The 13,864-nt window shown below is 38.7% G+C and overlaps 1 protein-coding gene and 1 long non-coding RNA gene across 2 annotated transcripts; both read left to right on the forward strand.

Annotated features, from left to right (window-relative positions):
- Positions 1–1,674: 1,674 nt before the first annotated feature.
- On the forward strand, positions 1,675–3,309 carry LOC126602788 (uncharacterized). The gene is made up of 5 exons (XM_050269657.1): positions 1,675–1,712; positions 1,788–1,912; positions 1,997–2,078; positions 2,839–2,971; positions 3,148–3,309. Exons 1-5 carry the CDS (start codon positions 1,675–1,677, stop codon positions 3,307–3,309), a joined length of 540 nt encoding a protein of 179 aa, XP_050125614.1.
- Positions 3,310–3,463: 154 nt separating this feature from the next.
- LOC126601662 (uncharacterized) lies at positions 3,464–5,937 on the forward strand. Its single transcript, XR_007615779.1, has 3 exons — positions 3,464–3,899; positions 4,000–4,128; positions 5,294–5,937. It is a non-coding gene; the product is annotated as an uncharacterized LOC126601662 (long non-coding RNA).
- The last annotated feature ends 7,927 nt before the right edge of the window (positions 5,938–13,864 follow it).

The following is a 13,864-nucleotide window of genomic DNA, read 5'->3' on the forward strand; positions in this document are numbered from 1 at the left end:
CTATAGATTACAGAGTAAAAGTCCTTAATTTATCATTTCTGGTTTCATATAATACATATTATTTGCTTTAGTCTTGGTGCATCAATCTCACTGATTACAGTCAATTGCAGATGAAGCAGCTAGCTAGCTTTCACCAGAAAACAAAACACGGTAGCATTCACCTTCTTCTCCATCTTTCCAAGCTAATTAGTTATACTATAGATTACAGAGTAAAAGTCCTTAATTTATCATTTCTGGTTTCATATAATAGATATACATACAACTCTTAACAAATGGATTATATCTGAACAGCAGGATTTGAAGTCCTCGGATGATCAAGTCCAACTGGATTGATTTGCGCTCAGATGTTAATTTGAGTATGTGCTTCTAAATGATGATAGATTAATTTTTGTCAATTAGTTGGTTTGATCCTGCCCTCAGTCTATATGTTTTGGACGTCAAGAAAGCATGATGTTTTACGTGAAAAAAATATCTCAAAAACTAGATTATTATGAAACTACACACACCAAAACCAGATCATATATGTAATGAATAGAGAAAAATGTGAACAAAACAAATTGAGTATGTTATGAATAGTATTTTATATTCAATAAGGCACAGGTCCGATAGGACAGTGACTGTTTGCTTTTAGTAGTCCTTGAAATTATAGCTTGCTGATTCGTTCCGCTATTTCATTTATTGTGCAAGTATTATCATTTTAGAACTTAGCTGTTTCATTCTTTCTGCTTATTTCATGCTCAATTTCGTCCTCAATTTCCCTGTTTCATTCTTTCTGCTTATTATTATTTTAGATGTCTGCATTGATAAATAATGTATACCACTCTTATTTTAAAGTGGATCAAGATTATAAAACGAAGCGCCCCGAGCGACTGACATCTAATGTCATGTAAATTGACTTGCAGTTTTGTAGCGGAATGATGATAGATCCTATCCGAAGTTTATCACCTTTTCAGTTTGATAAGAAGATCAGAGTCCGTGTATGCAGAATTTGGAGACCTAAGGTTATAGGAAAGGATAATGCGTTTGGTGGTCTTCAATGTATATTGGTTGACGAAATGGTAAGTATTTTGTTTTTTTAGGTTTTCAATTTTAAATTGTGGTTATGATTTCAAACTTTTGCTCTGATGTATATCATTTTATTAGATTATATTTTTTGAATTTAAATGATGTACTGTGCATGTTTATCTACCTAATTTTGTAAATTTATTTGTAATCATGTAGAAAGATGCAATTCAAGCCTCTGCGAGAGAAATTGATTATGAGAATGTTGCTCCAAAAATTAAAGCTAATCATGTTTATGAGATCACTCGCTTTTCTACCAGTCGTTGTAAACTGTCCTACAAAATTGTCCCCCATGAGGCGCAAGTGTGCTTCAATACAAGAACAAATTTTGAAGAGTTGCCAGGTGTTCATCCAAACATTCCCTCACATCGGTTTTACTTACTTGATTATTCCCAATTGTCTTCTCGCATCGATCAATATGATATTCTCACAGGTAATCATATATATATATATATATATAATAAAAAAAATTAACATCAATTTAGTATCATTTTGTCAATATTTTTCAAGCATTTTGAGATCTGACTACACTTTTTGGATAAATTTTGAGACGTTCTGGGACGCATCACTGCAGTAAAGCCTTTGGAGGACAGAATGATCAATAATGAGAGAATGGAGAAAATATATGAAGTTAAGTTGCAAAATATCAGGTAAATAATTTGTCGAGACATCTGAATTTCTCAAAATTGTTGCACTAATTTTTTTCGTAATATTCATTCACTTAGGAAAGAAGATGTTAACCTGACGTTGTGGGGTGACACTGCAAAGACTTTTGATTTCAAAGCTCTGGAACACTTGACACCACCAGTTTTGGGTGTTTTTACAAGCCTTAAAGTTAGACAATTCAGAGGTATGAAATTTTTTAGTTCTATGTTCAATTGTTCATTTTTATTATATAAAATAATGATTTAATTCCTCATCTATAAACAACTAGAAAATATTGTGCTGAACAGCAGTATTTCCACAATGATTTTCATCAATCCAGACATTCCTGAGGCAGCACCTTACAAAGCAATGTCAGTTCCTATATTTCAAATTGTTGAAAATATTTTTTTCATGTTGAAATTGAGTATGAGAGAAAAAATATGGATATACCTGTTTACTAATGGTATGCATATAAATATGAAACTGTTATTTCAATTAAACACATCTGGGAATACAATGTTTTTATATTTCTTTTAGTTTACATGTTTCTATAATTAAAAAGGCTATGATCTAGCTTTTTTGAGTGTAAGTTTGATTAAATAATTTGCTACAACTACCTAAAATTGTACATTACAAACTAGCATACCTGTTTTTGTAATATTGTAAACTTATGCAAGCTATATGCAAACTTGGAAAGGTTTATCAAGTTGATTAGAATTGTTTAAAAAATGATGTATACAACTCATTGTTGTTGTTGCTGTACAGTAGATGAGGTGGAATTTGTCTCCCTTTAAGGTCAAAATATTTTGTTTTATTAAAATTCATGATCTTTTTTTTTCCCCTTATCCGTAAAAAAAATCTCTCATAAGAACGTGTTCATTTTAGTCTGCCATAACAACATCTGCATATACATTTGGACAAACTTTTGAGAGACCACACTTTAGAAACACAAGCCATGTTTGTATATGCATTACATGGTGATGCAATAAATCTATAGAAGTATGAAAATTATTCTTGCAAATTTCTGATGGTATAATATGTGAAATTTTCTTTTTCAATTGATAAATGCTTAGTATCCCTTCATGGTTTAGATTCTTATTCGATTTTATTTTAATACAAAAATATATGCAGCTTTGTTGGTCCGGCTCATTCTGTAAAAATGTTGTCAACATCAGCAAGGCAATTAATGGGATCAGAACAATTAGAAAACGCTGAAAAAATGTCTGTTCAGGATTTGAATATTTTGGATCCAGATTTGTATAAGGTAAACAAATTTTTCTCAATGTTTTAGAAATCAGATATGTGCACCTGCTGTGATACTAATACGCATCGTTTATTGTTAAATAAATTATATTCCTCATATGATATATGATACATTAGTTAAGTATATATCATTATTAGAGATCCATATATTAATTACTGTCTGTACATATATTTCAGAACACTTCAGTCTTATGTAGAGCAGCTGTTACACGTTTTGACACGCATGCTGGCTGGTGGTACAAAGCATGTCCATGCTGCTACAAACAACTTAGAAAGGATGAAAATAATGACATGCTAATTTGTGTAAAGCACAATGTTCAAATTCCCCTTCCCTGGTAAGCCAAATGTTTATAACTAATTTCATAATATTTAAGTACCCTCATTTGGTAAACCAAATGTTTACAACTAATTTCATAATCTTTGTACTGAAATATTGTTCTTCATATACTTAGGTTCAAAGTAAATTTAATCCTCGAAGACGCCAACGATGAGACCAATGCTATCATCATTGGTAAACCGGCTGAACGTTTATTTGGAACTTCATGTTATGATTTAGTTGTCGAAAAAGGGTTTACTGATCAACAAGAGCTACCATATGCAATTCTCCAATGTCAAGGGCAGATCAAAATTTTTCAACTTCGATTTGGAAATTTGAAAAATGATTTCAACAGAAATGATCTTTTGATCCAAGCGATTTTCGACGACAAAATACAAGCTGTTCAATCAAGTTCCAAAGCTTCTTATGAATCATTGGCTGAATTTGAGGAGGAAGATACGACAACTCAGAATTTTTCATCTACCCCACCACTTTTTGATAAAGAGTTAAAACCTATCTCTTCCACCATTTTACCTACTATTGTCACATCATATACAAAAAGTTCAATTCGGAAGAGTCTCTTCAGCTCTGAGAATAGAAAAAAACAAAAAAGGTAAGAGTTTTCAAAGTAACTATTTCATTTGTATCTATATTTTCAAATGACCTGATATTTACTAATGTATTAATCCCTCTTCTGTTTATATGGATTTAAGGGAAACTGAAATTACCGAAGAAATAGATGAACAAAACGCTTCAAACATTGAAGATTTTCCCATTAAATCTCTCAGGAACAAAGTGTCTCCAAACAAATCTGAAATAGTGTTTGCTGCTTCCAAAACCCGGTACATTACATCTATTTGTTATGAATGCTTTAACTATTAGTTAGGTCCCAGAAGTACGGTTTTACTTTGTGGTTAGGACTATTGGGATGAAATTTTGTTATTAGGTTCCCAACTTAGCATAAGAAAAAGCTCAAATGCTTAAGTTTATATTTGTTTAGAGTTGAACCTGGATAGGCTTGCCGTACGAGTTTACACTTATGTGTGGAATTGGTGCAACTTTTGGGGTTTGTGCGATGTTATTTTGATCAGTTGTTGGCTAAAATTTGGTTAGTTTGATTTGGGTTTGGTCAAATTGTTTCAATGGTGGGTGGGATTGGTGTCCAGGGATATTATGGTTTTGTGAGGTTTTGATAGGGTTGTCATAAATGGAGGATGTTAATGAAGTTAATGAACATGCTTATCTTTGTAGGCTTGACTTCTGAACGTAAAACCTACTCTTTTCAATTGTTGGGAAAGGTTTCTGAATTTTTATTTCTATTTATGTGTGTTGAATTTTGGGTTAATTCACACAAAGGTCACAACAAATTTTAACAATTAACAAATACTGAAACATTTGGCTCTTCCCAGAAAAGGAAAATAAGAATTTATTCTTCTTTATTTTTGTTTATTCTGATAAAGTTTCTTAAAGATTTGGTTCTTATTGGGATGAAATTTTGTTATTAGGTTCCCAACTTAGTGAAAACATAAGAAAAAGTCCAAATGCTTAAGTTTATATTTGTTTAGAGTTGAACCTGAATAGGCAGAATTTGTTAATTTTCCTTTTTGTCCATTTATTCCAAAAGTAACTATTGAACTTGGAATTCACACAAAGGTCACAACAAATATTAACAATTAACTACTGAAACATTTGGCTCTTCCCATAAAAGGAAAATAAGAATTTATTCTTCTGTGTTTTTGTTTATTTTGATAAAGCTTCTAAAAGATTTGGTTCGTATAGTTCTTTTTCTACAAAGATAATAATTCTGATCCATTCAAACTTAAAAGAGCAAAGTAGCGAGCACATTAGTTTGACTATCTCCCTTAACCAATATCAAACTATCAGTCATTGTTAAGTTTAATTTATGAAAGGGGTTTGCTTACAATTCTCACACTGGATTACATTTTTGTAGGTTAATTTTTCTTTTTATCATATTTCTTATGCAAAGAATTTAATTTCAATATACAGCAAGAACAAGTGCAAAGATGACTGAAGTTCTCTGTAACAATACAGAACAAATGGAAGATGTTTTTTGATGAGCCCAGCTGCCCAAGAACAGAGAAGCAACATGAAAAATAGAACCATGTGGGCAATTTTTGAAATTGTATATATTTGGGACTTGAAGCTCCATCCTTTTAGTCGTTCAGATCTGTGTTTTTTGGTTGTACATAGAACTTTTAACATAGAGTTAGTAAAATACAGGTGCAAAATGAACGACTAATCAATGTGGGAGACTTTTGGAAGTGTATGTAAATGTAACTTAGCAATTTCCCCTTTGGATTGCAATCACTCAATTGCTTTGATTGGCTTCTAAATTATTAGAAGATGGGTGTTTTAAATTGTGAGTACGGTTTCAAAACCCGCAGCAAAGCGCGGGCGTCTTTGCTTGTAATATTCTATATTGGAATTATTATTGCTTTTGCTATCAAATCACCGATCTTACCCTTACATACATAGTTACCAGACACCATGAAGACACATTACAGTATTTGTATGTTTTTAGCTGGAATCTTATTGAAAATGGGAGCGTATGGATTGGTTCGAATGAATATGGAATTATTAACCCCACAAGACATCGCCATATGACGTTGCCGTTTTAAGCAACAAATAAGTGACATTACTATTAAGCGACAAACACGTGCTAAGATTTGAAAGGAATAATATGACCGTGGTAAAAAATGTACACATCTTTTAAGGGGAATTTTGTCTAGCCATCACAATCCAGCAAATGATATTGATTTCCTTCTATGTTATGAAAGATCTCACTCTCAATCATATGCTTATGAAGATGGTTGATGAACATTGCATCTAATACAATACATGATTGCATGTTCAACTCGATCAATTGAGCTCCATTACCTACATGTCTAACTGCACCAATACTATCTTTAATTTAAGGGGTGTGCTTTCACACACCTTTTGTCAATTTCTATCATTTGATAATTTAAGGGGTGTGCTTTCACACACCCTTTGCCAGTTTCTATAATTTGATATTCTTTAAATCAGTCGATTCAACGGCCGTAAATTAAGAGAATGTGTGTGAAATAAAAAGGACCGTGTTATCCACACATCCTTAATTTTATCAATGATCCACATCGATAAAAATATAAAAAAATAATCAATGATCCACGAAAAATAACCCCTTTTCTTTAGGCATGTTTGTGACCTCTTTTCCATACGCCAAATGTATTTCAAATGGGCAGAGCCAGGCCCCCAGCATTTGCCGTCACTGTATTTCAAATGAATTAACCGTTAACAGCACTGTAAAACTGGCCACGGACTTTGATTTGTGTCTTTTGTCTCTTAGAGCAACTCCCACTCTGGATGGTGATGAGAGTCGTTTGTTTCCTTTGTTGGCGTTGCTGAATAACATGTTCATGTTCTTGTTATTGTCACACCGTACACACAATTGTAGGATGTTATAAAACCAATTCTGCAACAATAATTAAACCAGAATCACTGTACTGAGCTAAATATATAAACATAAACGACAGACAAAGTTACATATCACAAAGACAAACGACACTGCGAAGTGCTGAGCTTGCACTGTTGGAAACTATTAGTATTGAGTAATGCTATTCATACCAAGTTTGGTATACGAGAAGTCTTTCTCCTTTCTTTCCTTAGGTTTTGCAAATTGTTCAAATGATGTGGCTGTTCGCATCAGATGCCACCTAAGGTGATATAGGAATGTGGTACAAAAACATGGTATGAATAGCATTAGGGTTTACTTTAATGTTTGGTTTCTTGGGCTTAACCCGTTAACATTAGGGTTAGGATTAGCTTATTATAAATAGCATGCTTGGTATTCGGTCGTGAATATGTTAGCCACGATGTAACCTCTTCGAATTTTGTAGCCGTTTCGACATTCTCAGTTTGTTTAATAATATTCTTATTATTTTGTAGTCTTGTTCATCGCACACTCTGATATTCTCAATTTGGTATCAGAGTAGGTTTCATCCTTTGGGATTTAATCTGCTTTGGGTTGGTATCCGTTTGCTTGTGTCCGTTTACTGTTCATATTCAGATTGTCTACTTGTGTTTGACAGTTTGCAAAGAAAAAGTCGTGTTTAATTTTTTCAGTTGTGTTGACGGCCTTCTGCTTCTTCCCTTCCGTCCGTATTTGTCTCTGGTCACCTGCACGTTTGGACGAAGCTCTGACCCGAGAACCACTTGGATTGAGTTCGTCTCCACTTGAACTCCTGCAAATCAGATTTGATAAACCCACCGTTTATGTTCCGCACCGTACTTGCCATCTCCACTGCACCGAAACCTGATCAGTTCCGTCCACAACTTGCACCTCCCTACCATACCTGTGAACTTGTCTACCCACCACCGTGCTACCTTCGCACCATACCTACATCCTCGCTGCCGCTTTGATCTGCACTTCACCGCCGTTGCTATCCCATCGCGTCCAAAATCCCAGAATTGAGATCCCATACCTGCACTCATATTTGTTTTCTCTGGAGAACATTGCCCAAAAAGAGAGGTTGAAAGGAAGAGGAAGAAAAAAAAAAAGAAAAAAAAAAGACGTGATGTTTGGAATGAAAACAAAAAGAAAAAGTGAGATAGGCCTGCATGGGCAAGGAGAAAAATTATTAGTTTTTGAGTTTCTGAGAGGCCCACATGGGCAATGTGGCCTGTTGTTGAAATCTTTTGTTGTTGGTGTTGGCTTGTTTGAGATTGTTTTGTGACCGGCACTCGAGTGTTTGAAATTGTGACCACATAAGTGATGGTGTTTGTGTTTGTTCATTCGTTGCTACAATTGAGATATGGAAATCTCGTTCGTTTAATGACGAGTTCTTTCTATTCTCTCAACACTAACCAGTCTGAATTAGAATCAGCTGGCAGTTTGCCAATCCAATCAAGTCCAGTTCATCAGTCAAATCAAGTCTAAGTCAATTTCGCCTGTCAAGTTAAGTCAAGTCAAATTTGCATACTTACTGTGGAGACAAAAATAATCACAAGGCGACACGTGTATTTTTGGGTAAAAGAGGACAAAAATACCCTTAAGGCATACCGGGATTCCTACGCGCTAGCAACGGACAATCATCTGTCAATCAAAACAAAAGTGCCCAAAATAGGTAACAAATTCAAAATTATTTCATCCATCCTCATCCTATATTTTTCACAAGGTAATCATTCCATAACTTACAAAATATTCCACATAAATCACATAACCCTCAAAATATTTATACCAAAAAGTGTTGATTAACCAATTAATGGATTAATTTCCTAATTAATCCATTAAATCACACATTAAACCATAAGTTACACCCTATCCTTATAAATAGGCTCCCATTTTCACCAAAAGATCAGTCCAACACTCTTGATAAAATTCTCTAGAATTCTCAAACACTTTTTCTCTCTAAATTCTAACTTTGGCATCGGAGGTTCTTCGGCCAAAGCTCCCCCATTCATCATGGGCGCGTGAGGCTCTTGACATTGACCTAAGGTGTTAATTGTTTTGTAGGTGTAATTTTGTCCAAGATCAAGGAGGAAGAAATTTGCATCCACAAATTGGTGCTTTCATTGAGAGTTGAGATCCATACTCGTAGAAGACTCTCCCATAAAAAAGTTTTTCTCTATTTTCTAGTCCATTTGAATATTTTTCATATGTTCTTATTATTAGAATTTTTTATTTGCAAAGGTTCTTTGATAAAACGTATAAGAAAAATATAATGGCTAGAAATTTAGAAAATTCCACAAGTGAAAATTCAAATATTCAAGAAATGGGACCATGGCGATCCACGAGGCTAAATGTAATTATAGAAGTGGCACCATCGCTACCGGGCTCCACTATGGCAACCACCGCGGTGGCCACCACGGTCACCATTACCTGCGGCGAGGTTCATGGCACCGCTACCATGGCCCAAGTCATGCCATCCAAGGCTCACGGCACCAAAGCTATGGCCCAAGCCATGTCACTCCAAGCCCAACGTGAACTCAATGCATTGCCAAGCAGAGCCCAAGCCTCGCACCCATGTGCATCACATTCCGAGCAGCTTGCTTCCGCCGAGCAGCCCACTTTCGTGGCCCGGGAACCGAGCAGCTTACTTCCGCCAAGCAGCCCACTCTTGCGGCCCAGCCTGCTCTCACCGAGCAGTCCACTATCGCGGCCCAGCCTGCTCTCACCGAGCAGCCTACTCTCGTGGCCCAACCTGCTTCCGCGGCCCAGTCTGCTCTCGTGGCCTTCCAAGTGGCTCGAATCGATTCAAGATTAGTTCAATCGTCTCGGCTCTAAATTTTCAGACCGACGATTGAACATGGAGCATTTTCACCACATTCTTATGCGGGTTTGACATTTCCCAACTTAAATCTCACACCCGGAGTCTACCACACTTCCACTGCTCAAGGAGATGCATTCCCTCCAAGCTATTCCAACCTAAATGGAGAACAACACTTGTCTCGACAAGTCATAGAGTTGACCAGCGCCCTCACACAACAGACGACCTTAGTGAACCAGTTCTTGCAGCGCACCGAGATGCAACGTGCCCCAGATGAGGTGTTCCAAAGTAGGACAAAGGCAGACAAAGAACCTCTCCAGCAGTGTCCCTGCAAGCAGCCATGAACCAAGTGTTCGAGCAGTGTACACTCCCGATTGGGCCCCCGAGATAGCGTATACTCCTGTCTTAGCGCGCAGAGGAGCGTGCACTCTTGACTAGGCCCACGGACGAGCATACATTCACGGTTGGGGTTACACTCCGATAGTCAACATGAGCAACCTTCCAGGCGAAGTGTTCATTCGCGGCTAAGCCTGCAAGGAACATCCTCCACCTTACATTGGAGTAGGCAACAAGATGAACGGAGAGAAGTAGTCACTTAATCCGGCTCAAGTTCAACAGGCAGCCTGCGAAGAACTCGCTCGCCTGCTAGGAACACACCACATGCACCGCATCCGCGGCATAGACGAGCCAAACACATGAAAGAGCAACCTAGACCAGCAAGTTACGGCTGTGGGCAGCTGAGAGCTCCGCTACCCCTAACAAAGGCAAATTCAGGAAGAAGTAGAGAAACTCTTGACCAAGCAATTGCATAATTTCTAACGCAATAAGGTCACCGACGAGGCACTACGACAGAACATGACCAACATAAGCAGGTCACCCTTCACAGACGAGATCGAGTAGGCAGAGCCTCTACACGAGTTTAGCATACCACATTTCACATCTTTCAAAAAGGATGAAGACCTGGAGAGACACTTAAAACACCACTGAAGAGCAATGATCCTATATCGAAATAACAATGATCTCATGTGCAAGATATTCGCCACCACTTTACAAGGCGATGCACAATATTGGTTCCACACCCTATCGCCACAATCTATTCGGAGTTTTGACGAACTTTCTTTGGTTTTCACCAAAGAATATTCATCCTATCGCTCAATAAAAAAGAAGTCTAACCATTTGTTTAACGTCAAGAAGAACCCAAAAGAGTCGTTTCGCGACTATGTGAAGAGGTTCAAAGCAGAGAAAGCAAGAATAGTCGGATGTAACGACTCGATAGCTAGAGCAGCCTTTCAAAAAGGACTTCCAGCAGACCACCCGCTATTCGAAAAATTGATTATGAAAGAAGATCTAACTCTGGCTAACTTTTTCGTTCTGGCAGAGAAGCATGCACTTTAGGACGAGGCTTGCCAATGCACATTCAAGGACTTGAAGAAGTACCTGACATCACCTCTACTATCTAAACCGGAAGCAGCGGAGGACTTATTCATATGTTTGACGGTATCTAAAGCAGCAATAAACTCTATCATCATACGAGAAGAGCTGGGGGCCCGACTACCTGTATTCTACAGTTCAAAAGCTAACCTCGATGCTATTAGAAATTCAAAAGTTAACTTTGGTGATAGGTGTTACAACCCGGAAGCTCAAGTTTTACCTTCAAACACATGCAGTCATCCTTATGATGCACTATTCCACCCAATCCAGACACGTGACGATAAAGGTGTAGACTCTGGCGGATGCAAAGTTTTATGACGAACGTAACAACTCGGCTCAAAAGACACGCCAAGGGCAGACGAACATTGGAAGGACACACTCGGAAACAAGTTTTGTCCTCGTCGCCCCAAAAGATTCTACATAGAAGCAACATGTACTGGCAGTTGAGCACCACCTCCTGCTACGTGTCACATGGCCCCAGCTGACCATTGATACATAATTTAGCTCTAGAGTGGTCCAATACCGGTAGTTGAGCACTACATGTAACATGGCCCCAGCTCCACGACTCCCTACCACGCATTCACGATGCAACATAATGGCCCAACAATGCCCTGGAGGTAGTCGAGCACTCATTAGCCACGCCTGCTCCACCCGATAGAGACTTCTGGCATTTGCATGTCGACAGTGCATCCAAAGGTTTGAGTACAGGTGTAGTCTTTGTTACCCTAGACGGTTAGATGCTCGAGCAAGCAATCACTCTAGACTTCAAAGCATCAAACAACAAAAAAGCAGAGTACTAAACCTTACTAGCAGGCCCCCGAATGGCAAAAGACTTGGCGGTGAAAAAGCTCACAATTCATTCTGATTCCCAGTTAATCACTAGCCAGACAGCTTGAGTTAAGCATAAAGACGGAGCTGGTAGCCAAAGTGTCACAAGTTAGTGTAACTCCCAACTGGCAAAGTTCTATTATAGACTACCTGGTCAACGGCACACTCCCCACCGAAAGATTGGAGTCTAGGAAACTCTAAATCAAAGCGGCACGCTTCTACATGTGGAATGACATTCTCATTTGAAGATCCTGCACCAGATCACGTCTCCGCTGCTGAGTGCTTCCTGATAACTTAAAGGTTCTAAACTCAATCCACGAAAACATTTGTGGAAATCACTTCGGAGGTCGAAATTTGGCACAAAGGGCTCTTAACACAGGCTACTATTGGCCTACCATGCACCAAAATGCTAAGGAATTAGCACAAAAGTGCGACCGCTGCTAACGCTACAAGCTGGTACCAGCACTGCCTGCTAGCAAACTACACCCGCAGATGAGTCATTGGCCGTTCATGCAGTGGGAAATTGACCTGGTAAGATCTATGCCACCTACTACTAGGGGCAGAGACATGATGATCGTGGCAACCGACTACTTCACCAAATGGGTAGAAGCAGAGCCCATGACAACCACGATTCAGACGGACATAGAGCGCTTCAAATGAAAGAATATCATTTGCCGTTTTGGCATCCCTCAGTCCATCGTCACCCACAACGGCCTGCAATTCATGGGCAGAGATTTGGCGAAGTTCTTCCAAAAGTATGGCATTAAGCAGCACATGTCCATGGCAATATATCCTCAAGGCAATGAGCAAGCCGAAGTATCCAAAAAAAACAATCTTTGACTGCCTCAAGAAATCCTTCACCAATAAGAAGGGAAAATGGCCAGACGAACTCCCCGGATGTCTATGAGCATATCGCACCACTAAAAGACGAGCAACCGGTGAGACTTCTTTCTCTTTGGCATTTGGCTAAGAAGCAATCATTTATCCCAATGTCATTAAGCCAATTATCATCGCTCTACTACCAAGCATTGAGCAGAATAGTAAAGAGATGGCCACAAGCTTAGGTTTGGCAGAGGAGAAACGCGAGCAGACCATCACTTGCATTGCAGCCTACCAACAACTCATTTTCAACTACAACAAAAAGGCCAAGTTCCGGTAGTTCTAGCCTGAAGATCTAGTCATAAGAAAATCCTTTATCACTGCCCACAGAAAAGGCTCTAAAAAGATGGATCCCATATGGAAAGGTCAGTACAAGATCAACAGAGTAGGCAACAAGAGTAATTACACCCTTGCCACCATGAAACGACAAAAAGATCGAAAAGCAGTGGTACGCCTACAATCTGAGGAAGTACCATGTGTGACCTCCCGCTACATCAAAGCCCGAAGACTCAAGCAGCTCGACGGGCACCACCTCACAAGCCGATGACTATCCAATTGTTATGCAGTTCCTACTTTACAGCTAAGTTCTCGTTCGTTTCATTCGTTTTTCAATGGGGAATTCAGAAGTAATCACAAATTGGCTCGGCTGCATACTTACAACAACTGATCACTCATGCACTTCAAAAGAAGACTGCGCCCTTTTTAGGGACTCATCGCAGGAATTGCGCCCTTCGAGGGACCAACCATGCTCTCCAGTGCGAGAGGGTAAACTAATTGCTCTCTAGTGCGAGAGGGTAAACCAATTCCCCGACACCCATATGGGTCAGCTCTCCAAGAGGGGAGGATACACTTTACACTCCGAATATCCAAACGTGGATTAGCCTGGTTACCCTAGTATAACTAGATGCATAATGGCTTGCGCCGGGATTCCTAGAAGTAGCCATAATGGTCTTTTTCGAGGCTTAGCTAACTGAAGGATTTTGAGTCTCTTGGCCTAATCCGTGGGGAACCGGGCCCTAGAGACGGAGGGGGCATATTACGCAGTACGCCCTACAGACGGTTGCCCTAGAACCCTAAAGCTACTACTGAGTGCACTAAGGTAGTCTACGATTTTCGGAAGACTGCCTACGGCTTGCCCTTCGAGCAGTAAAACCACGCTAGACTTATATAGCCG

This window comes from Malus sylvestris, chromosome 15 (genome assembly GCF_916048215.2).
Source record: "Malus sylvestris chromosome 15, drMalSylv7.2, whole genome shotgun sequence".
NCBI classification, from domain to species: domain Eukaryota; kingdom Viridiplantae; phylum Streptophyta; class Magnoliopsida; order Rosales; family Rosaceae; genus Malus; species Malus sylvestris.

Coding starts and splice junctions, on each gene's coding strand:
- LOC126602788 (XM_050269657.1), top strand. CDS start 1,675: ATGGAGAAAATATATGAAGTTAAGTTGCAAAATATCAG. Junction 2,079..2,838: donor GCAGCACCTTACAAAGCAAT/GTCAGTTCCTAT, acceptor AAATATATGCAG/CTTTGTTGGTCCGGCTCATT. Junction 2,972..3,147: donor TGGATCCAGATTTGTATAAG/GTAAACAAATTT, acceptor CATATATTTCAG/AACACTTCAGTCTTATGTAG.